The following is a 26,537-nucleotide window of genomic DNA, read 5'->3' on the forward strand; positions in this document are numbered from 1 at the left end:
TGCTTCTTTATTTGCAACCATATTTTTACAATTTTGAAATCTTGTTCTGCTATAATTTTAAAATCTTCCCAATTATCGGCATTAAAATTAAAAAATTTTGGTGTCATCAGCAAAAATAAATGTCACTAACATATAATGTAAAAAGAAGAGGACCTAAAACAGTCCCTTGCTGTACGTTGATATTAATTACCACAGGATAACTTTTGACAACATCAGTTTCTATAAATTGTTTTCTGCCAGTAGCTTTTACTAATGTAAAAACGTCCTCTTAAGCCAGACTACTCATTGTTTTTCAGCAAAATCTCGAGAGATATCGTGTCAAAGACCTCAGAGAGATCGACGAATATCCCTAAACTACGTTTATTAGATTCAAGAGTGTCTGATGTTTGTGACAGTTAGCATCTTGTGTCGATTTTATTTCTCTAAAGCCGCATTGGCAATCATTACATAACATTACTACATTAAACCTATCCAAAAAACTTAATAATTTACTTTTTTTTTAATTTTCTAATATTTTGAAGAACCCAGATCAAAAAGATAGTGGTCCATGATTAATCACGTCTCCTTTATTTCCTGTTTTAAATAAAGGCTTGATTTTTCCTATTTTAAGACATGCTGGAAACCAACCAAGAACATATGTGAATATTCCTGTTTGGATATTATTTACACTACTCATTATGGCTGGTATAAATGTTTTATTCAGAAGACGAAGGACAGAGAAGTTAATAGGAGAAACAAACTAAAATAAGCTGGGTTAATATTTATTAATGATATTACAATATATTATGCATCTTTCTATATATCTATCTATAGGTACATTTACTTCACCAGTAGTTCACTTGTTGATTACTCTTCTTACACCTCAACTGCCCGACTCATCATTTTAGATCCTGCTAGGATGTACGGATGTCCTCTAAAACCATTCCAGTTTACACCATGATAGTTATAAGTCGCAGGAAGATTTACGTTAATGTGTTTTCCATTTAAATTGCTGGTATGGCAAGATTTGTACCACCATGCACCCTCTAAAATTAGATATTAATCTTTTAAAAATCTGGCAAAAACACGTTATTACAAATACTAAGAATATAACTTTTGACTTTGAGATTTGCAAACTCAATTAATTAGAATTTATAGAGGTGTCAGACAAGGGGATACTATCTCACCCGAACTGTTTACTCTGGCGTTGGAAGACATTTTTAAATATATAGACTGGGATAATAAGGAGATTTGTATCAACTGGAAATATTTAAATTATCTAAGATTGGCGATGATGTACTCCTGATAGCAACAACTATGGAACAATTTCGATTACTGATTTCAGACCTAGAAAAATCATGTCTTGAAAAAGGACTGAAGATGCATCTAATGAAAACTAAAATAATGACTAATACAGAAGACACATCAGTAATTACCATAGGTGGAACAAACATAGAATACGTCCAAAAATATATGTATTTACTTAGGAAAAGTTATCTGACCAGACAAAAGTAACCAGAATAAAGAAATTAACAGAAGAATATGAATAGGGTGAGCGGCATTCGAAAAGCTTCCTATATACTATCAAAAACAAACAAATTCCTTTAAAATTAAGAACGAAGGTATTTCATTCATGCATTCATGCACCTCGGTGGTATGCACGCTAGCGCTGTTGAGGATGCCTGCAATGGCAGAAACAGCTGTCCAGTGATTGTGCATCCCTCTGAATCGAAAGCAAGCAAAACCATCTTTTACATTAATAATGAAGGTTATGATATTGTAAGATTTGTGTAAAGTCAAATACTGTCATGGTTGGGACATATACAGGGAAAGGACGATGCAAAAACAATAAAGAAAATATTACAATTGAAGCCGATAGGAAGGCGTAAAAAAAACAAGAAAGGTTTAGAACGAGATGATTGGATGACGTGGTAGACGGCCTGAATATCATGAACATAAAACGATAGATGTGAAACACGAGAGAGATCTGAATGGAAAGACATAGCCAGATAGGCAAAGACCCATCCAGGGTTATGATGCCAAAAGAAGAAGAAGAAAAAGAGGAAAGTTCACTTAAGATGGACTGAGTAATCCGAGAATTTTGTTTCTGAACATTTATGTAATCCCATTGGATTTTAAAATTTTAATTAATAATTAACAAGAGTTTTTAATTGGATATTAAAGTTTTTTAACTATATGGTTATATGGTATGCAGCCAACTCCGGGAATTTAATTCATACAGTGTGACCCATTTAGATTGGAAACACCTCTCTAAAATTTGAAGTTGTTAACCGATTTTAACCAAATTATTTTTTTAATGTCATGTAATAAAAGGTCTATTGCGGGACAAAATATGAAATATTTAGTTAAATTTTCAGGGCATTCTACGATACTTTTTCTTCTTCGAAAATGGAGAATTTGTATTAGCGATTTTTTTATAAAAAAAATTTTTACGCCACTGGATTTAGAGTAGCTTCAAATAGCTATGACAAAAATTTCATTAAAATATATTTATTAATAACGAAGTCATGACAACTTAAAATTTTAAAACTCACTAAGCTACGAGTCAAAAAAGAACACCCTGTATCAACAGATAACCATAAAACTAATTATTTTTCAAATAATTTTAATATTAATAATTAACAAGATACTTTTTCTTCGTCGAAAATGGAGAATTAGCGATTTTTTTATTAAAAAAATTTCTACTCCACTGCATTTAGAGTGGCTTCAAATAGCTATGACAAAAATTTCATTTTAAATTTATTTTAAACATTTTTTTGTCTAGTAGTGGTTTATTATTAAAATTATTTGAAAAATAATTAGTTTTATGGTTATCTGTTGATACAAGGTGTTCTTTTTTGACTCGTAGCTTAGTGAGTTTTAAAATTTTAAGTTGTTATAACTTCGTTATTAATAAATATATTTTAATGAAATTTTTGTCATAGCTATTTGAAGCCACTCTAAATCCAGTGGCGTAGAAATATTTTTATTAAAAAAATCGCTAATACAAATTCTCCATTTTCGACGAAGAAAAAGTATCGTAGAATGCCCTGAAAATTTAACTAAATATTTCATATTTTGTCCCGCAATAGACCTTTTATTACATGACATTAAAAAAATTTGGTTATAATCTGTTAACAACTTCAAATTTTATAGAGGTGTTTCCAATCTAAATGGGTCACACTGTATATTCTATTTTCGTAGCGATATTCCAAGAGAATTGAAACAAAAAGATTATAATAATAAAGAAGCAAGCGAATATGCCTGGTTAATCGGTATTACTTTGACCTAGACCAGCGGCGAGAAATATGTCAAGAACAACAAAATTTAGAATTTATAAAATGATAAATACGCCCAGTGTTTATTATTTACGGATCGGAAACATGGGTACCTAATAGTCCAGGGAAATAAAGATTTTCTCATAACACTAAATTATCCAATTATCTGTCAACTTTTTTAGTAATTGTAAAACTACCTGTTTCGTGACTAGAGTTAGGAGCCGTTTTTTAAATATTAACAATTATTCAGTGCAAAAAGTAAGATTTTTTTTTAGATTTTTTGCACTCCATTTAAACGATAAATAGTTAACATAAAATTAAAAAATCTGATTTTTTAGAACATTGAAAAAGCTTAAAAATGCCGATTTTTGGAATATAAGTAAATTTGTTTCTTCATAAAATGCAAAATAAGTGAATTAGTGTTATTTGTTAACAACTTTTATTAAAACTAACGTACCCAACTTTGGTGTTTCAACCAAAAGGGGTACTTAACAAACCCTCAAAATTTGAGACACATCCAATAATTTAAAAGTTATTCTATTTTTTTATCTTGGAGACCTCTATTTTGCAATAACGTAAAAGAGAAAATAATAAACAGAGCAATTCTGCGTATGCCAAATGAAATTAGAAGTAGAAATATTTTCTAAAGTTATTTTAAAAAATAAAAAAATATTTATTGTAGTCAAAAATCCTAATGCCAAATTCTTGAAATTTTGTAAATTATAAACATTTAGAATAACTTTAAAAATATTCATAAAAATATTTATAAAAACTCAAATTTTGTAATTTTATGTCAACTATTTAGCTTTTTAATGAGGTGAAAAAATAACAACAAAACGCGTTTTTTTCACGAAATTGTTAATAATAACGGCTTCGAACTCTAGTCAGGGAACAGGTAGGATTTCTGCCTATAGGTATATAATAACTAAAAAATTATCAGATACATGGATAGTTTACTGTTCAGAACATGGCCGAGACGCGAATTTACAAAACCTATACTATTTCAGTCATGGTGGCGACTGAATTCGAGTCGGTTTTGTATGCAGAATATTAGTTACATATTCTATGCTAGTTCGGTCCAGAAATTAACTGTATCGGTGTAGGATTTGTAAGCGAAATTTTTGATTATTATTGAGCAAATGTATATACTGTTTCAGTCATGTAAGTTATAATCAAATATTTACTAAGTGGATTTATTATTATATTACAAAATTTAGATATGTTTTGAAAATTAAAATGAATAATATATATTTGGATAATATTAAAAATTAAAAACAAATGAATAATTGCTAATATACGAATATATACAGTATGTCCCTGTAAGTTGGAACCATATGGAAAATTTTTTATTATTGATTTTACGAAAAAAAAAGAAACATATTCTTCATAAAAAGTTCTGCATGGTCTAAAACCGAAGATGCAATCATCTGATATTACTTTTGCATTATTACATCTGATATTACTACTAGTAAGTTTTATTAATAGTATATGAGAAATGGCAAAAAATATGAATTTCTGTTAAGGCCATCGGTACATAATTCGCAAATATTTTACGGGTATCCCTACTTTTTCTCTCTTTACACGGCAAATTACCTGTAGTAAAATTCACACTGGTATGGATATGTAAACATTACTAGGATGTCATTCTACTTGAAAATGTGATCATTAATTTAAAGCGATGGCTTTTGAATGTTCTTGGATAACTGTTATTTTTATAATTGCAAATTATTAATTTAGTTAATAAATGTGATAATTTTTTCACTAACTATGTATTCAGTGATTGTAATAATTTATATGTACAACAAAAACTAATACTCAATCGAGAAAAAAAGAAAAGTGTTCAAGTGATTTTTTATTAATATATTGTTACTATGGAACGCTTACAATTTTGAACATCTTTAACAACAAAATACATACTTGGATCACAGAATATATTATCCTGATGTATTCTCTGCTTGGATCTTCCACAAATAATACACAATAAATAACTTTTTATTAAGTTCACGTCTAAAATCAATTATTTATCAAATACATTATTTATCAATATTATTTAATCAACAACTCAAAATATTCACGATGCCATGTCAAATATTTAAAATTGTCACTGATTGTCACTGTCTGACCGACAGTATGCTGACAATATTCTATTCGACTGAGTGCGTTGTATGACAAAGATAGATTTGGAAATATTACCACGGACATTGTATTAATTTTTTTAGAATCCTGAAAAAACGAATAAATATTTTTGAAAAATTTAAACTCAATATGAAAAACTATATTATTACCGAGGGCCGAAGTCCCTTAGAATAAATAAAAGGTTTATTTTGAATGAGATATTTTAAATTAAATATCACACTAAATTTTCTCTTAGATTTTCATCCCTGTAACTTATTAACATAAACATTATAGAAGTTCTCAAGGACTTTCGGCCCTCGCTAATAACGCAATCTTTAATTCTGCATTTAAATTTTTCAAAAATACTTATTGGTTTTCTCAGGATTCGAAAAAAAAAAAATGAATCCTCATTTGAACAGCATTGCAGCCGAAAATACGTACCAATCCTCTTAAAAGTAAAGTATCTATTGAGAAAAAATTTCAACTTTTTTTTCAATTAGAAGAACGTAGTTGCATATTAGAAAATTATTTTTAAGTCCAAACAAATTTTTGTAATAACAATTTTCAATCTTGTGAAATATATAAAGGTACTATACTCTTGAGACAAATTCATATTTTTTGACATCCCTTGTATACTATTGAAACAGCTTGATATCAGATGATTGCATCTTCGGTTTTAGACCATGCAGAACGTTTTATGAAGAATATATTTTTTTCGTAAAATCAATAATAAAAAAGTTACAGGGATATACTGTATATATTCGTACATTAGTAATTATTAATTTGTTTTTAATTTTTAATATTATACAAATATATATTATTAATTTTAATTTTCAAAAAATATCTAAATTTGATCTATAAATCCACTTAGTAAATATTTGATTAGTTTTACTTACATGACTGAAACAGTATAGATATTTGCGCAATAATAATCAAAAATTTCGCTTACACATCCTACACCGATACAGTTAATTTCTGGACGGAACTAGCATAGGATATGTAACTAATATTCTGCATACAAAACCTACTAGAATTCAGTTTCCCCCATGACTGAAATAGTATAGGTTTTGTAAATTCGCTGTCGGGACCCGAGCAGGGATAGGTAAAATTAAATGAGCACTATTCGCTTTTTAGTGGCTCATACGTCGATAGTGGCGCATAAAACTTTCAAACTTATGGACGGGATACATAAATTAAAGAGTACACCCCCCCCCCGCACATTTTTTTCATCTTTTTTATGATTTATGCAATTAAAAAATAAGACTCAGCGCAATTTTAACTCATCGCCCTCTGTCTCCTCCCCTGCCATCAAAAACGTCATTGTTTGTTTTTAATTTTTTTAGACGGGTAAAATATCTAAACTAAATTAATAATAATACCATGAATGACAGCACAATTTCCTGGATTTTCATCTTGATCTACATCAAAAGTTGAAAATTTTGAGTTTAGATGAGGCGATAGAGCATCCCCAGCATCTCCTGAATATCCTGTTAATACATTTAAAATGTATCCGTCTTTTTCGGGTCCTATACCAAAGGTCTTGAATTGTGCATAAGCCGTCTTCTTATCTCTGTCAGTGAGTTCAATCAAAAGTTCATTGATTTCAGAACCTAAAAGAGTAAACGGCATAAATAGGTAGTTTGGCGTTAGCTCGTAACGACGACATTTTTTAACTATACATATTCGTAACGTCAACATTTAATGTTTTAGTTAAACAAAAGAGACAGGAACTAAAATTCGAATTGTTATCCTCTGATGCCTTTTTTAAAAAGACGTATCGAAATTGCCAGAGCCACCTTCATTAAGATAAGAAAATTCTTCTACAACAGAGATATAAGCGTCCCTCTACGATTAAAAATGCTAAGACACTACGTATTTAACACGCTCTTATACGGTGTAGAGGCCTGGACTCTCAAACAGAATAACATAAAATAAATATATTGGAAGTTTCGAGATGTTGTGCTACCGTCAAATAATGAAGATAAGTTGGGTTGAAAGAATCACAAACCTTGAAGTAATACGAAGGATAGCAAAAGACCCAGCAATTTTATTAACGATAAAACGACCAAAACTCGAATATTTGAGTCATCTGATGAGAGGACATAAATACGCATTACTTGCGCATGACAAAATATAAGGCAAGGAAAAATGGAAGGAAAACGGAATACAGAATGGTTTGGCTGCACCACTAATGAACCATTTAGGTCAGCTGTAAACAAGGTCAGGATAGCCTTGATGATTTCCAATCTCTAATAGAAGTGGCACAAGAAGAAGAAGAAGATGCCTTTTATGATGTAAATATACGGCAAAACAGAGTGCTGAATTAATCGACAAGGGGATCTATAATTGCAGCCGCGACCTGTCGTTCACTGTGATAAAATTCTATAACGAACTAGTTTCTTTTATACCCACAAAAGTGAATAAAAATAAAATTAAAGTAAAAATGATTCAGATTTGATTATGGAATAGGGCTTCTACTATGTGCTTATACGTATTTCGGCTTTAACTTAACGTCATCAACGTCATCGGAGCACCTGTGTAGAGGCACTGAACTGGAATCAAATCCATTGGCGTCATTTCACGAATTTCATTGGGGTGGCAAAAACTACCAGGGGGATTCGAAAGGGGGGTCCGGGACAATTTTGTAAATTTTGATGCAAAATAGAAGGGTTTAACGCAATGTATACAATATTTTTTTTAAATAATTGATGGATTCGACCGTTACTTGATGGAAGTTCATTTTATCTAACAATAAAACACTGAAAACGTTTGTTTTCTATACTTCCACAAAATTTATTATAACTAAGTGACTACAGCTGTTTCGGCGGAGTGCCTTTCTCAAGTGATATAGTTTACAATGTGTTTGCCTTTTTAAGTCTTCAACTGAAGAGGTTGAGGAGTGGGGAGCTGTTTGTCTCGAGTTGGTCATTCAGAATTATATCTGTATTTTTCAGTTTATTAATTTCCCTAGATTCTAAAAAAGATAGCTTAAGGCCTTTATTTTGAATATGTAGAATTTGAAACTCTTCGTTGAAAGAATGATTATGATCTAGAAGGTGAAGTGCGTATGTAGAAGTGTCTGTTTTTCTATTGTTGAATGCCCTTTTGTGTTCTGCTATCCGTTTGTCAAAAGTTCTGCCAGTTTGACCGATGTATGTTTTCGGACAGTCACCACAAGTTAGTTTGTACACACCACTCTGTAGTTGCTTTCTCTTTCGGCTTTTATTGTTCTTAATATCTTTGCTTAAGTTGTTGTTAGTTCTGAAAGCTGGTGTTATTCCTTTCTTTTTTATGTATCTGGCTATTGTTGTTGTTATCTTGCCAGTATATGTGAGAGAGCAGACTATTTTTTTTATAACTATACACACTGGGTGTACACAACCTAGGATTCTACTAAATACAGATCAATCTTATAAATTCAATACAATATAGTCCAGTAACCGAAGCTTTTCACCTCGCAATTTTTACAGAATGGATCGATTTGTTTGAAAATTTAAGAATAAGTAGTGAATAGTCCAGTGATCAAAACCTATATGATGCTGAAAGGCGCTTTTACCATGGGGGTGGTTCCCACCCCATCTCGGGGATGGAAATTTTTTATTATATTTTGACCGCAAAGGTTAATAAAAACATTCATTCTAAGGAAAAATGTTCTATACATTTTTTTTATAAAATTAATAGTTTTCGATTTATTCGCTATCGAAAGTGTTAGTTTTATATCGAAAAAAAAAACAATGTCTTTCGATATACTCATTTACGATTCACTCAATTTTTGCTGTAGATAAATTTTTTTCAAACCAAATTCTTGGGAATTAAATAACCTACAATTTCATATTTAAACATTTTTTCGTATCTCTGATGCTAATCTTTCTATTCTGAAGAAAATGGCATATTTTACCAAACTACAAAAATTCGTTATTCGTTTTAACTCCAGTTTTTTAAAAACTTATCATTCTAAGCCAGTCAAACTTCTAGAATCTGTTAATAATACATAAATAAAGAAGAATAAATAAGGCCAATGACTAAAAACACCACTAACTTACATTATTATGCTTCGAATTGGATATCTCCTTTTTTTTTTCAAAAAAATATAATGACTTTTTAACTGTTACTTTTTTATTTTTTATCTTAGAAATTTTGTTAAAAAGAATTTTGTAGGTTTTTGCAAGATCTATAAGAGTATTAATATTAAATCTTTTTAAAATTCTCAGTCGCAAAAAGAGGTGTCTTTGAAAGGGTTGGTAAAGGTGGTCTTTGCATGTTATTAGAAGATTTAATTATCAATAGCTCACTCAATATTTGCTGCAGAAAAAATTTTTTCAAACCAGTGTCTTGTGAATTAAATAAGCTATAATTTTGTATTTAAACATTTTTTCGTATCTCTGATGCTAATCAGTCTATTCTGAAGAGAAATCCATTTTTTTCCAAACTAAAAAAATTCGTTATTCAATTTTAACTCCAATTTTTTAAAAACTAATCATTCTAAGCCGGTCAAACTTCTAGAACCTATTAATAATACATAAATATAGAATAACGAATAAGGTCTATGACTAATTTTAATTAGGGTGGTGATTAAAAGGTTGCTTCCGGTCACTTTTTCGCTGAAAAAAATAGGGACTGACACTCTTTTCATTATAAGTCACTTAATTTTTGAGTTAGAGACTTTTTTTATTTGTGGAGATAGATATCTTTAAATTCCTTAAATTAGTTTGAATAAATTTTCCTCGAAAAATGCATAGTTTTCCCGTCTTTCAACTTTGAAACTACAATATATAGCATTTGACGAAGAAGAGCTAACATATAATAAAGTATAGCTCGATTACTATTGATCCTAAAGAAAATAAAAAAAAACGATTTTGTTTATTTTTTCAAAAGGTACATTTTTGATAAGTAAAGCTGTTTTAATCAAGTATATTAAAATGGGAAATAAGCCACAATTTTACCTAAAAATTGAGTATTATTTTGTATTTTGACAACGACACCCGACTTGGGCGTCGAAACGTTAATAAAATCATTTTTAGGTAAAATTGTGGCTTATTTCCCATTTGAATATACTTGATTATAAAAATGCCACAAGAAAATAGCTTCAGAACAACATAAAGCTGTTTTGATAAAACGAAAACTTTTGGAGTTATTAGCAAAAAACTTATTAAAAACATTGATTTTTTCGATATAAAACTAACACTTTCGATAGCAAATAAATCGAAAACTATTAACATCTTTTGCTTAGAATTAGTGTTTTTACCAATTTTTGTGGTCAAAATATAATAAAAAATTTCCATCCCCGAGATGGGGTGGCAACCACCCCCATGGTAAAAGCATCTTTCGGCATCGTATATATTTTGATCCTTGGACTATCCACTACTTATTCTTAAATTTTCAAGCAAATCGATCTATTCTGTAAAAATTGCGAGGTTTTGTCCCATTTTAAGCTTCATTATTTATACTAATAATTCAAATCTTTAATAGGCTTTTATTTACAATAATAGTTTAGTAAGATAAGAGAATGAATGTGTGTTCTAGAGGTGATGGATTCAAATCTAACTTAAATGAAGTCTTCTTTTCCAGATATTATATACATCAATGACACTTTTAATATCGACTGGGATTTTCCTTTCAATGGCTAAAAGCCCCAATGCAGACCTTCTCTCCTGACCGCTAGCGTTTCTGGTGTAGGTTTTTAATCTTCTCAGGCATGAAAAGGTCCTTTCACACCCAGCTGAGCTTAGTGGTATCGTGAAAAATAGCCTGAATATTTCAAACGTCATGGGCAAGCCATTTTTTAGAGCCTTTTCCATAAAAGGTGACGATTTTTCTTCAACTGTTTTGTTTCTCATTTCTTTCACACATTTTTAAAGTTAATTTTTTTAATAAAAAATAACTCTACCACCACAGCAAAAAGCCTAAAACTTTGATTTTTATACATAATTTATTTATAAAATTTAGTTTTATGGGCCAATTTTTAGGGTGGCAAAATAGGAGGCTACAAAACTTGGAGGTGGCAGCTGCCACCCTTTTATTTGTATTCACTTTTGTGGGTATAAACGGAACTAGTTCACTAAAGTTATGACTGTGAACGACAGGTCGTTGATGCAATTATAGATCCCCTTGTCAACGAGAGAAGTCGTTTCGTTTTGCCTTTTTCGGTCTATTTATATCTTAAAAGGCATCAGAACAATTCGAATTTTAGTTCCTATCTCTTTTGACTAACTATTCATAAATGGTGCAAGTTGTATCTTTGGTAATTATTTTAATAATTACACCAAAGAGATGAAAATATTTGATTCAAGTTCAGTGGCTTTAGCCAGGTACTCCGATGAGGCTAAGGTAAAGCCGAAATACGTATAAGCAAATAGAGGACCTGTTCTCTAATCAAATCTGAATAATCTTTAATTTAATATAATTTTTTTAGCAAATTTAGTATTATTATATTTATACAACAATGCATTTTGCATACGAGGTGTCTAGATGCAAAACCGGACATTTCCACTTTTTGGTCAAAATTAATTGAATACACCTCTGGAATCTGTGATTAAAGCTCCATATATTATCAATTTTTGATAAAGAGCAAAATTGGACAGTTCCTAGTAAAAATTCAGTGTGAAAGAATTGGTACAGATGCAAAAGTGGACTTTTCCTCCTATTTGAGATAGGGAGAAGTAAAGTTGTAAATTGTTTTTTTTTAAGTTTTCTCAGAATGACATTAAGTGGAAATGTTCGGTTTTGAATCTAGACCCCTCAACATTCATATACTAAAAATAATGATACTTTTTTTAAGACAACTTCTTTTTAAATACATTTCACACCTATTTTTATATAAGTTCAATATTTTTGTTGATATGACAACGATGATTTTTTTAAAATTTTTCTATTTTAAACTATCGCTTTAAAATAGTAAAACTAAGTGCGAAAAATACTTAAACAAATAAAAACAGTTTAATATATATGTATTTATTAGGTATCATAGTGAATGCAATAGTGTAGGAAACAGAGATTGAACCTCGAAAAAGAGACACAAGTCTGGTTTAATTTTTTTTCTGCTATATCAAGGGGTGCTTATTATTAGACTAACTTTTTCTTAAAAAATTTCGACCCATAACCCCCCTTTTCATCTCTTTAAAGGAGGTAATTTGTGGTTTTTGTAAAACGTAGCCCTTCCTGTACGTTTTGCAAAAACTTTACTTAGTACATAGTAAAACTAAGAAGACTATATTTTCTAATATTTATTTCCCGAGAGCATATGTCTATCACCCACCGTTTAGCGGGGCTAGCGCCCCAAAGTTGACAAGTTTTTAAAAAAGATATTTTAAAAAAAATTATTAAACTGTAATGAAAATTAAGAAGGCACCCTGGGGAGATTAATCACAAATAAGTGGCTGATTTTTTGGTATACGTTTCATTTAAGGGAAATTGCCCATTTTTTAATTACAGGGTGTTACATTTTAAAAACCCCTTTTTGTACCATCTGAACCACCTATGCTAGAGTAAAAAAAATTTCAGAGGTTATCCATGTACTGGTGTTATTTAGAAATTCCTATAATGCACCGGAACCACCCCAAAAAAGGAGAATTAATAAAGAAAGAGATTTTCTTGGAATCCTTCACACACCATGTCTTTATTAAAATGCTTCATATATCATTTTGTGCACGTTCTTATTACCCATGAATGTACACCAAAAGCAATTTCTTAATGCAACCCCTGTAGCCAAAAAAAAAGTAAGTAAAGGGGGGTTAAAAAATTTTTTTTGCTTTTTGACCCATACGGATCTATGTATGCTCCATCAATAGGGTTTTTCATAAATATATACGACTATTACAACATCCCTGCGGAAACTACCCCTATCCCTTGGAGAGCATATCTTGACGATTTTCTCATTACCTACGCATTTTTTTAAAACAAAACCTATACAGAATTAATGTCCACTATTTTCTCTACAAATAAGGTCCAATGCATTTTTTTCGTATAAGCAACCGTTACGGCACAGTGGCGCCGTAAACCTCAGAAATGCTTTGGTGGGCTCCAGTTTTTGTTTTTTTTTCGTCGCCTATTCATTTAATGTTTTATTTTGTTTTTATTTTCTTCACCTATATAACGTTCTTATGGAAAATAAAAGAACACACTGTCTGTTACAGATTATGACCTATGCATATTTTACTTTCTTTGCACCCTAAAGTCACAGTGGTGGTCCAAAATCAATTTTTGATTATTTTCTTTACTATTTCTCCTTTTTTTGGGTGGTTCCGGGGAAAATATGGGGGTGTATTATACAAATTTGTAAATAACACTAGTACATGGAAAATCGCTGAAAGTTTTTTTTACTCTAGCATAGGAGGCTCAGATGGTATAAATAGGGGTTTTTTTAAAATGTAACACCCTGTAATTAAAAAAATTGCAATTGCCCTTAAATGGATCCTATACCAAAAAATCAGCCACTTATTTTTGATTAATTGTCGCAGGGTTTCTTCTTATTTTTCATTACAGTTAGGAAAAAATATATTTTTTAACATCTTCTTTAAAAATTGGTCAACTTTGGGGCGCCACCCCCGTTAAACGGTGGGTGATAGATATATGCTGTCGGGAAATATACAGTAGAAAATATAGCCCTCTTCATTTTACTATTAAATAAATTTTTTGCAAAACGTACAGGAAGGGCGACTATTCGCAAAAACCACAAATTACCCCCTTTAGAGGGATGAAAAGGGGGCTTGCGGAGCGAAATTTTTTAAGAAAAAGTTAGCCTCATAATAAGCACCTCTTAATATACCAGAATAAAACTAAAACCGGACTTGTGTCCGTTTTGCGAGGTTTAACCTCTGTTTTCTACAATAGAATATACATTTCTAGATTATAATATTTTTTGGAACATAAATTAACAAACTGATTTCTCCACGAAATACGAAATCTGTCAAAAATGTTTATCTTGGTGCCGATTCGTTAAATGGATATACCTAATTTTAATTTTAATGTAACTGTAATAAAAGTTAGTTTCCACGTTAACAAAATAAACAGAATATTTTTTGACGTGACGAATTGTACCCTTACGAATATAAAGTTACGAACTGTCGCCGTTACGAGATGTCTTATCACGAAATAGGTATATACTGAGCATACAGCTGAACTTACCGGTCATATGATGAATATTTTCGAGCCCAATCCAAAATTCTCCATTAAGATCACCAAAGCCAAATTTATAATCTTTATAACCCAGATAAAACTCTTGAGATCCATCAAATCTTTTTTGAATGTAAGTCCAACCACCACCTTTGGTTTCCATATCGCAGAGGACAGAAAATGGTTTCTTGCTTGTTCTAGGCTTAATTGTGTATATTCCTGTTTTGTTACTAACTAAAAATTTAAATACATGATATTAATATTATACCAATCTAGTAATTTTCTCTTAAGGCAAAATCACATCACCCACTTGCGCCTTAATTCAAACTGCTTTAAATGATATCCACAGTTGATCAAAAGGAACAGGATTTAAATTTTCATCAAAAAAATCTAAAATAGTTCATTTTAGTAAAAAACATAATCCCAACTTCGCCGTCAGCGACTTCTTTTTTCATACTTTGTCAAAGCATCAGCTAATCAAATAATCCAGTCAACGGGCTAATCAACTCTACCAAACCAACAATAGTAAACAAACTCAAAACAGTAAAACGAGCTTCTCAAATTCTTAAAAAACTAGTAGGTAATATAGACTTACGAACTACTACTCCAATCTCATATTCTAACATTCCACCATGGACACATGGACATTCCACATTGCCCACTATAAACACCAGTCTATCAACACATTATAACAAAAAAGAAACCCGTAGTTCCGCCCTAAAGTCATCCTTCCTCGAACTCATCCACACAAAACAGTATGACTCAATCATCTCCACAGATGCTTCTAAATTCGAAGAGCAAGTTGGTTCACCTGTGACTACCACCAACGAAGTTATAGCTACCTACCGTCTGCCATATTATTGTTGCATCTTCACAGCCGAACTATATGCTGTCATAAAAGCACTTAGTTGTCCAACCAACAAAAGCAAAAACCTTGTAATCTGCACAGATTCGATATCCTCCATACTATCCATTAAGGAGTTTTACTCCCAAAACCCACTAATTCAAAATATCCACAATGCATGCTATTATTGGATAAGAACGTATAGGTTAGCATTATTTGGACTCCATCGCACGTGGGTATTACAGGAAACGAAAACGCCGATCAAGCGGCCAAAGAGGCATCCCGTTCTGACATTCCGATGAAGAGTATACAACTTGGTGTGGATTTACAACATACAGTAAACCAAATGTGCTTGAGAGTCTGGCAAAACCTCTGGAATAGAACAAACTCAAAACTCCATAATATTCAACCCAGAATACCTGCCTTAAAAATACCAGCATATTGTAGAAGGGACAAAGTTGTCACGAGAAGACTAAGAATTGGACATTGCCGTCTTACACATGGTTACTTGATGAGCCAGGGAAATCCTCCTTGGTGTCATACCTGCAACACTCGAGTCACCGTCAAACACATACTAGTTGAGTGCCAGCTATACACGAACACCCGAAGACAACATAAACTGGATGAAGACCAAACCGCCACTCTTAATGATAATAATGTGATAATGTTTCTCAAAGACTCTCAATACCAACTGTATACCAATATTAGTATAGCAACTGATAGACCAAATAGACCAAAGAGACCTCGTGCCTTAGACCAAAGAGATCTTTCTACCAAAGAAATATCTTGTAAAGACATGCAGTGATTATCGTACAATAAGTCTGATGAATCACGTTTTGAAGATCTTCCTACGAGTAATACATAGCAGAATATAAATCTGTTAGATGCCAGAATTAGCAATAGGTACTCAATTAATTCGGGTTTAGGAGTGGCTTAGGTACAAGGAAAGCCTTGTTTAATATCCAAGTACTAATACAGAGATGCAGTGATATATAATTCAAAATTTGCAATCGATTTTGAAACGGCTTTTGACAAGGCCCGACATAACAAAATGCTAGAAATATTGAAAACAGCTGGATTCGACGACGTATTTACGAATTACAAATCTATATATATATATATCGGGTGTTCTACAGCATTCGCCGTTTCCCGCATCCTATTCGCCATGCTTTTCGGTCACGAATATCTTCCTCGTTGAGTTGTCTACTGTTCATTGCTTTCTCTACATCTTGTATCCTCGTTGAGTTGTCTACTGTAATTACAAATCTATACTGACATAAAGTGGAAATAATAAAAGTTCAATAAGAACTTTCGGATGCAATAAATATAAAAAGAGGAGTGAAACAAGTCAGACAACATACTATCGCCTTTACTTTTCAACTTGTATTGAAAGGAAATATTTAAGGTAACAATCAAAGAATAAGAAAACCAAAGGCACAAATAATACAATACAAATATAAGAATATATAATAATAATATATTGTGTAATGTACTGCCGTACATTTTAGGGCAAGAGTGAACAAAGTCAAAATAGCCATAGTGTCCAACTTCCCATCGGATATTCACCATAAGAAGAAGAAAAGTTACACATTTGTTACACATTTAAAAATTCATTTTGTCTTATTAAGAGGCAACAGTAGCGATCAACAGGTAGCAACAAACGTGGTCCAAGACTGCGGCTGTAATTTTGAGACTCTGTCGAGATATTTGGCACATAATATATTCGTAATATAATAAAGAATGGCGGTACAGAGACCAATTTGAGAAATATGTTAGCATGTGGAAATTACTCTATACCTAAATAAAATATTGCAAAGATGAGCCTTACCGCCATTAAGAAGAACAAAAAAATACACTTCCTTAAATAAACTTTTCTATCCCATGTCTAGATTTTGTGTCACATTGGATCTACTAAAAATCGATTTTCTATAACCAGAAATTGAACGTCACGTCTCGGCAATATTTAGCGCGCCTATGAGTATAAAAATTATTGTTTTTAATAGTATAATCAAAGAATATGTACTCTCCTAGAAGAAGATTTTAAATGGAACAGATGGTCACATTTATTTGTCCCTTGAAAATACCGTAGTCTTTGTCAGGCCACACAAACCAACTCAGTTGGTGCACAAAATCCTATGCTGAAACGTTACAGGGCAGTACCCTTCTATAAGGTCTATGTTCTTTGGTATAATGTCACTGTCAGTGTCGAATTACCGACGAACTGTTGCCTCACTCTTGAAAGTTCGCAGAACTTTCGAAAAACAAAAAGATTGATGACGCGCTACTGTTTACTCTTAATTCAAATAAAAACTTACCGTTATCTAAAATTTCTCTACAACTTCCTGGATAAGCGTTGTATTTATCTGAATATTCTGGAAGTGGATTAAGATGACAAATTGGTGTTTTACTTCGTCCCACCAAAGATTTACATTTTTTAAAAATACTAAAAAAATTCTGAGAATAATCCTCATTAACGCCACTTTGTTCAACTCCAAGAGACAGTTTTAAGGGAATTTGAACATTATGTTCATCTTTTCTGCCTAAAATTTTTAATATTTTTAATAAAATTTTTGTTATTTATCTAGCTTTAGTATTTGGTAAATAAAAGATGTCCACCTAATACTTTCGATAGCGTGTGACAATTGTTTTAAAGTTTTTTTAAAATTTTTAAATTAAAAAAAATTATAAAAATTTCTATATTTTAAAAATTTAAAATTTTTTGAAAATATATTAGATATGGATTTTTTATTTAGTCTGAGAGTCATTAGTTTGTTTGAGCTTTAGAGTTTAAATCATTTTCAAAAACTACTGACAATAATAATACATTAGAACCTGAAGTTGTTATGGATATACAGGCTTGCCCTTTTGAGCATGTTATTATTAATCGAATTATGTCATTATTAATCGAATTGGGTAAACTAACATTTGAATTTAATTTATTTTCCTAATCCTCATAAACTTAACAAACTTATATCTATGTTTCCCAGTTTCTTCCATTTTTTACTAAATACATTAAGGTTAGTTAAAAAGAAAACAGAAGAAGGGAACCCATATAAAAAAAAACAAAATAAAAGACTACTTCCACTTTTCTGTCCATGCTGTGTTTAATATTTTATTAAAACAATGTATACTACCTAATGAAATTTCATCACTTTGTGGTTGAAAGAATCGGCTAAAATCATTTTTCCACGAATCAGCCTTACTCTCTACTTTCACATCTAACAATTTTGTAAGCTTGACATTGACAGGATTATGTTCTTCTGCCTAAAACAAGAAAAATACTTAGATAAAGCTTTTTAATATTTTTATTTACAAGTACGTAAGGATATATGCACCAAATGAGTTAGTGAAGCTAATAAATAAAGACAACATAAAAGTAGTAGTAAAACTTTTTAATGCAATATATTACACTGGAGTGATTCCCATAGTCTGGCTTAAGTCCATCTTTGTCGCAATAGCTAAAAATGCAATGATACTCTCTTAAGATCTTTCTAAGAGTACTTGAATACGTAAATACGAATATCTTGATTATACTTTTTGTGCTATATATCCTATTACAATAATGCCATGATCCAAGAAAATATTGATTTTCGTGCTTCCTTGACTTCGAAAAGGCATTTGATAAGGTACAATACATTTGTATGTAAAATTAATGCTAATGATAAATAATACAGGAATAGATCACAAAGATATTCGTGTCATTAAAACTGTTGTACTGTATTTAAACCGCTATCGTAAAAATTGGACATAAGCTTCGAGGAAATCTCCATACAACGAGGCGTCAGACACAAGGTTGCATTTTGTCCCCAATATTGTTCAATGTTTACTCGGTTCAGTTATTTAAAAAGGCATTTTAAGGACAATCATGTTATGGAATAACAATCAACGGGGGACAACTTAAGGGGACGGGTACGAACTTTCGGCTTCAATGTTATTTAAATGGGATTCATTTTTTTCGGATCGTGAGAAAACTAAGAAGGAATTTTTAAAAATTTAAACGCAGAATGAAAGATTACGTTATTACCGAGTGCCAGAAATCCCTGTAAGCTTCTAATGTTTATTTTAATAAGTTACAGGGGTGAAAAACTAAGAGAAAATTGAGTGTGATATTTAATTTTAAATACCTCATTTAAAAAAAACTTTTTATTCATTATAAGGAATTTTGACCCCTGGGTAATAAAGTAATCTATCATTTTGCGTTTAAATTTTTCAAAAATACTTATAGTCCTGTCGCCACTGGGGGTACAACGGCCTCCTTAATTCAGATGGATTTACCAAAGTTTTTTTATGTATTTTGACCCGTAGAACACGAATTTGTTGGGTAACAGTCGATTCGGATGTCGATAAGATTGTTATAAACAAAGAACTTGAGGAATCGTATAACAGCGATTTTTCGTAAAACAAAACACTGTTTTGTACTTTTTGGGCCATTCTAAGCAAAAAATATTTTTACAAGTTTTTTCGTACGATGCATAGTTTTCGACATAAACGGGGTTAAACTTTCAAAAAATCGAAAAATTGTAATTTTTGAACCCGAATAACTTTTGATTGAAAAATAAAATAACAATTCTGCTTACCGCATTTGAAAGTTCAAGTCAAATTCCATCGGTTTTGATTACTTTCATTGCTAAAAATTATTTTTTATTGTTAAACAAAGCTATAAACACATAGTGATTGAATGATGTTTTCAATGCATTTCCCATTTGAAATCGAACGAGTAGGCGCATACAGACAATTTCTACGTAGATTACGTATTGTCCTTTTCATGATCATTTTTCAGTGCGTAACAAATGATAGGAAAAAGGGTAAGTCCGTGATAATACACATTTATGACATTTATTCTAACATGACATTTTAGTTAAATCTGACAGTTGTCACATTTTATTTTCAATTTGGAATAAAAACAAATCAAATGTGTTTCTTGCATTTGTAAAATGGTATTTTCTTTGATTTGTATAGTCTTATAAATTATACAGATTATATTTGCAATATTAATACCTAATTAAAAAAAATATTTTTTATTATGGCGCCATCTACCGACAACTAGAATAACTAGAATAAATGTTATAAAAATGTCACCGACGAAATGTAATCACCGACGTGCCTTTTTTCTGTCACATACAATTTAATGCGTTAGAAAGAAATCGAAAAACTGTGACGCACTGAAAGGTGATCATGAGAAATATTGTACATTAAAACGCATGCAGTGGCACGGGAAACACTATGTGTTTATGGCTTTGTTTAACAAATAAAAACCTAATTTTTAGCAAAGCAAATAATCAAGACCGATAGAATTTGACTTGAACTTTCAAATGCAGTAAGCAGAATTGCTATTTTATTTTTTAATCAAAAGTTATTCGGGTTCAAAAATTGTACTTTTTTGATTTTTTGAAAGTTCAACCGCGTTTATCTCTAAAACTATGCATCCTACGAAAAAACTTGTAAAACCATTTTTTGCTGAGAATCACCCAAAAAATACAAAAAATATTTTGTTTTGCAAAAAATCGCTGTTATGTAATTCCTCAAGTCCTTTGTTTATAACAAACTTATCGACATCCAGATCAACTGTTACCCAAAAAATTCGTATTCTACGGGTCAAAATACAGAAAAAAACTTGGGTAAGTCCATCTGAATTAAGGAGGCCGTTGTACCCCCCTGGCGACAGGACTATTATTAGTTTTCTCAGGATTGGTTTAGGATTAGTTTTCTCAGGTTCAAAATTTTGACAGCAGTCAAAATTTTGCATTGTGTTCCTTTCCCCTTGATATAATTAAATACGTGGACGATACAGTAATTCTATCAGAAAATATTGAAGGTCTCGAAACTCGGCTTGATCGTATTCACGAAGAAAGAGAGGAAATGGGTATTAAAATGAACTTATACAGACCCAAATTTTTAGTATGTAGTCGTAACCCACATCTCTATGCAGAGCTTCAATTAAACGGAAACTGTCATAGGGACCAACTAGATCCAGACATAGAAATAAAATAAAGACAGAAAGACAATATCAATAACACTAACTAAAAGTCCATTTATGAAAGTGCATTCTTTGCAATTATAATCTCAGTTTATAGTGCGGCCGATATGTGATATAATTGCACATTTAATGATACAATCATATAATTTGGACCACATATACTACACATATAAAGGTTCAAATTTAGATATGAGGCCATCTCAGATTTTACTCTTTACAAAAATGGCGGGGATTCAAATTGGCGACTATACATATGTGACTAATAGCACGATAACTTTTGAACGAGACTTCAGATTTCAACCAAATTTGGTATATAGGTTATTTTTTTGATTTACAAGATGGATGTGGTGAACCAGAAGAATCGGTTTACCAGAAGTTGTGTTCTTACTGGTTGTTCATGTAAAAAATATGTTTTTTTTTTCAATTTTTTCCCTCTGTATATATTAATTTTTCAAAAAGGTAATACCGCAATTCAATAGAGCATAAAATTATTTTGTAGAAAATATTTTGAAAATTTTAATTATGTTAATTACCATTTAATAAATGCATAATGTATCTTCACATGTACCTATGTGTGACAGATTCGTACAAATATTATAAGAATTATTGTGAATTTAATCGTAGAAGCATATAATTTGGATCACATATACTACACACATCAAGGTTCAAATTTAGATAAAAGGCCATCTCAGATTTTACTTTTTACAAAAATGGCGGGCATTCAAATTGGCGACTATACATATGTGACTAATAGCACGATAACTTTTGAACGAAAAGTCCGATTTCAACCAAATTTGGTATATAGGTTTTTCTTTTGATGTGCAAGACCAAAGTCTTGAACCGGAAGAATCGATTTACCAGAAGTTGTGTTTTTCCTGATTTTTATGTAAAAACATGTTGTTTTTCTAATAATTCTTTCACCCTTTCACCCTATATTAATTTTTCAAAAAGTTAATACCGGCGTTGAAAAGAGCGTAAAAATATTTTTAGGCAATATTTTTAACTCTTCAGTTACGTTAATTACCAAATAATAAATGCATAATATATCTTCACATGTACCTATAAACCTATGTGCGGCAGATTCGTGCAAATAATATAAGAATTATTGTGCATTTAATGGTTATATCATATAATTTGATATAATACAGAACGTTATCGAGAGAAATCAGAAAACAGTGCCGCAAAGATAAAGCGGATTGCATCTCTCAAATATGCAGAGAGATAGAGGAACATGGATGTCGAAATAAATCGAGCGACTTTTCCAGAAAATCAAACTCCTTACCAGGGAATTTAAACCTCAAACGTGGTTTGCAATAGATAAGGAAGGTAATTTAAAGACCAATACTGATGAAATATTGGAAACATGACGAAACTTCTGTGACGAGCTATATAAAAATAACGAGGTATCAGCAGAAAATCAGTGGCCTTCTGACTACCCTAAAGAACGTACTGTCTTACTCGCTGAAGTCAAAGATGCAATTAAATCACTAAAGAGAAATAAATCCCCAGGAATTGGTCCAATACCATGTGAAATACTACAGTTGCTACGTGACAAAGGATTACATATTATCCATTCTATCTGTGTCGCTGTTTGGAATTCAGGAAAATGGCCATATGATTGGTGTACCTCAATTTATATCCCGCTACACAAAAAAGATGTGAACTAGGAGATGTGAAAACTACCGCACACTGTCACTAATAACACATGCTTGTAAAATCTTGTTGCATATAATCAAAAACAGTTTAAAAACCTATCTACATTACCAAATACCTCAGGAACAAGCGGCTTTTGTAAAGGGTAAAGGTACAAGGAAACAAATCCTGAACCTGAGACAACTCATTGAAAAGTCTAGAGAATTTTGAGTACCTCTGATTATATCCTTCGTTGACTACCAAAAAGCATTTAATTGTGAAAGCTGGATAAATCTGTGGTCAATTTTAATAGAAATGGGCGCACCAATGCACCTGGTCACACTTACTAAAAATCTGTACCAGTCCAATATAGCGACAGTACGACTAGATAAGAAGTTCTCAAACCAATTCAAGACCGAGAGAGGTGTTAGAAAAGGATGCGTGCTGTCACCTGACGTATTTAACATTTAAAGTGAACATGTCATGAGGATGGTTTTAGAAGGATGGGCCGGTGGAGTAACAGTAGCTGGTAGAAAAATCTATTTACGATTTGCTGATAACACTTTACTTATAGCAGCAAATGAGTAAGAAATGTTTGATCTTCTGCGAAGAGTTGAGTACTAAAGCAATAAAATTGGTCTGAAAATCAATAAAGCTAAGACAAAAATAATGGTGGTCGACAGATTCGACACTATTCAACTCATTAACATGTTACAGGAATACCAGATAGTAAACACCTTTGTCTATCGCCATACTAAAGTTTGGAAAGACAGATCTATCTCTCAAATTATCAAGATGAGACTGGTGAATGCCCCTGTATTCTCAATATTTCTATACGGAACAAAGACTTGGACTCTTCGCGCATGCGAGCGCCATAAACTTGATGCCTTTGAGATGTGGTGCTGGAGAAGAATGCTGCGCATACCTTGGACAGCTTATAAGATCAACGTTTCCATTCTAAACCAACTCAATATTAAAAAAAGGCTGTCCACAATATGGCTACAACGAATTCTGCAATTCTTTGGTCACGTAGATCGCACAGGTGATGACAGTTGGGAGAGATTAATTGTTTCTGGGAACGTCCCGGGGAGAAGATCAAGAGAACGATCACCAACTAGATGGTCTGACCAAATAAAGCATTCAGCTGGAAACTCATTCTGCGAAGCTCTTAGAGCAGCTGAAAATAGAGACCAATAATTGAGAAGCATTGTTAGGAATATTGGAAGAAATCACGATCCTCAGTAATGGGGAAACGACAAGAGAGAGAGGATAATTTTGAATCCTACGTGTAATATTCGATAAAAATTGAAAACAGAATTGGGATTTCGATGCCAGAATAGTCAAAAGGAACACCAAGATAGTTTAAAAGAATTTAAAGTACGTTTAGAGACAAGAAAAGTCCGAATATATAAAACAGTAATTAGATTCCCAGTATCATAAGCTTCCGAGGTATGGATATCAAACAAGAAGGAAGAGGATACTCTAGAAATATACGAAAGGAAAATAGTGAGTTGTATATTCGGAGGAAGACCTGTAGACAGAACGGCAGCGAACATAAAGGCTTAACTAATTATGACCAGAAAACTAATCGGTCGCAGAAGAAGAGGTAGCCCTAGAATGAGACTATGAACTAATAAAGTGGACGAAGGCACATGTAGGTGAGGGGCTGAAAAATTAAAGAACAAAACAGAAGTGCGTATGTACAGGGTATCCAGAAACTCTACCGACAAACGAAGACAGGAGATTCCTTGTCCAATTCACCTAGTCCAAAAGTTCTTCCAAAGGGGGTTAGAGGTCTTTGAAGAGGGCGTCATGTAATTAGTTTATCTTAAATACCTCCAGAACGCTTCTCTTTAGAAAAACCAGAATTGGTATCCATATTCTTTTTCCAGAGATGAATCGATTTCATTAATTGTGAATTTCTAATACCGGTCATAGGCGTCCGTTTTGGGTAGGGCAACGGTTATTTTATCGAATAACTTTTTTTCTTTTAACTTTTCGGCATTTTTGTCTCTGGATTATTAAATTGTGAGGTATTCTAGTACTAAAAGTTACTCTTGTTTTAAATCGATATGACACACCTTTTCTAGAAAAAATCGATTTCAAAGTTTTTCGTTTTTGGAATTTGAAGCAATTTAAAGCAAGAATAACTTTTAATACTCGAATACCTTACAATTTAATAATCTAGTGTCAAAAATGCTTAAAAATTAAGGACAAAAGTTATGCTACAAAATAACTGTTGACCTACCCAAAACGGATGCCTATGACCGGTGCTAGAAATTTGCAATTAATGAAATCGATTCATTTCTGGAATATAAATAAATGTACCAGTTTTCGTCTTCCTAAATAGTTTTTTTTAATTTTTTTTTAATTCAAAAAACGAAAAACAGCGTATCCTATCGTCTCAAAGCAAGGGTACCTTTAAGTACTAGAATACCTCACAATTTAATAATTCCGAGTCAGAAATGCCTAAAAATTAAAGACAAAAAGTTATGCGATAAAATACCTGTTGCCCTACCCAAAACGGACGCCTATGATAGGTACTCGAAGTTCGCAATAAATGGAATAGATTTATCTCTGGAAAATAAATACGTGTATCAATAAGAATGCCACATGTCTATTTTCAATAAAAAATCTATAATAGTTTTCGATAGATTGAAAAAAATCGATTTTAATTTTATAATTTCAAAGGGCTATAACTTTTTTTGTGTGCACATTTGTACTAAGGTAAGTTAGGTTAATCCAACTATTTTTGGTTCCAGAATATGTGACTTAATTTATGACCTGTATTGTTGTTACACCCTGTATACCTTTGTAAAAAGCGAGCAGAATATACCTACCGTAGTAAGGCAAAACAATTTCTATAAATATTATTAAGCAACTCTATAAAAATAAAAGTGGTATGGACAATGAAATCCCGGAGACTAAAACTGTAAAAAATAGAAAAATTAAGGAGTTGCGAATCACAAATCTGTCGTTTTGTTTTTTTCAAAGAAACAAAACGTCATCTTCGAATAATATATAGTAGACGTAATACGGTAGACGGAGACAAAATATTAATGATTCAAAGCATCTTTCTTAAAATCATATAAAAAGTCAGAAAACTACAATAGATATTGCTCTACGTAGTAAATACTGCTATAAAAATATTTTTTAATTAATTTTATGAAAATATATTTTTATTAATAATTAAAAAAGGAAATAACTTACTCTGCCTAAAATTTGGTATTCGGCAAGTGCTACACTCACTAATGCGAACAGACTTAGAAAAATCATTGTGATTAACTAAAACGAAATCACATTGATGAACTATTTATAATGTTATTCATACAGGATGATGATATCAAAATATAACACTGTATCTATTTGATAGCACCCACATCCAACAAAAAATTCTGGGTTTTTTCTTATCTGGTGACAAACACATTGTGATTTACTGTTTGGCTACTAAAAATTTGATTATTTTTTAAATTATATTGTAATCGGTATTAAATAAGTTATCTTGTTCTCAGTAAAAATTTATTTTAATATAAAAATAGATTGTGCGAAATCGGTCTTTTAATTTCTACTTTTTGAAAGTATATTTTAAACATTAGACGCT

The 26,537-nt window shown here is 31.6% G+C and overlaps 1 protein-coding gene across 1 annotated transcript; it reads right to left on the bottom strand.

The window, feature by feature from the left end:
* Positions 1-747: 747 nt before the first annotated feature.
* Positions 748-26,264, bottom strand: LOC114348588 (microfibril-associated glycoprotein 4). Its single transcript, XM_050657187.1, has 6 exons — positions 26,147-26,264; positions 18,462-18,591; positions 17,643-17,867; positions 14,496-14,717; positions 6,752-6,982; positions 748-1,025 (listed from the first exon to the last, which is right to left on the bottom strand). Exons 1-6 carry the CDS (start codon positions 26,210-26,212, stop codon positions 856-858), a joined length of 1,044 nt encoding a protein of 347 aa, XP_050513144.1. The 5' UTR covers positions 26,213-26,264; the 3' UTR covers positions 748-855.
* Between the last annotated feature and the right edge of the window lie 273 nt (positions 26,265-26,537).

This window comes from Diabrotica virgifera, chromosome 7, assembly GCF_917563875.1.
Source record: "Diabrotica virgifera virgifera chromosome 7, PGI_DIABVI_V3a".
NCBI classification, from domain to species: domain Eukaryota; kingdom Metazoa; phylum Arthropoda; class Insecta; order Coleoptera; family Chrysomelidae; genus Diabrotica; species Diabrotica virgifera.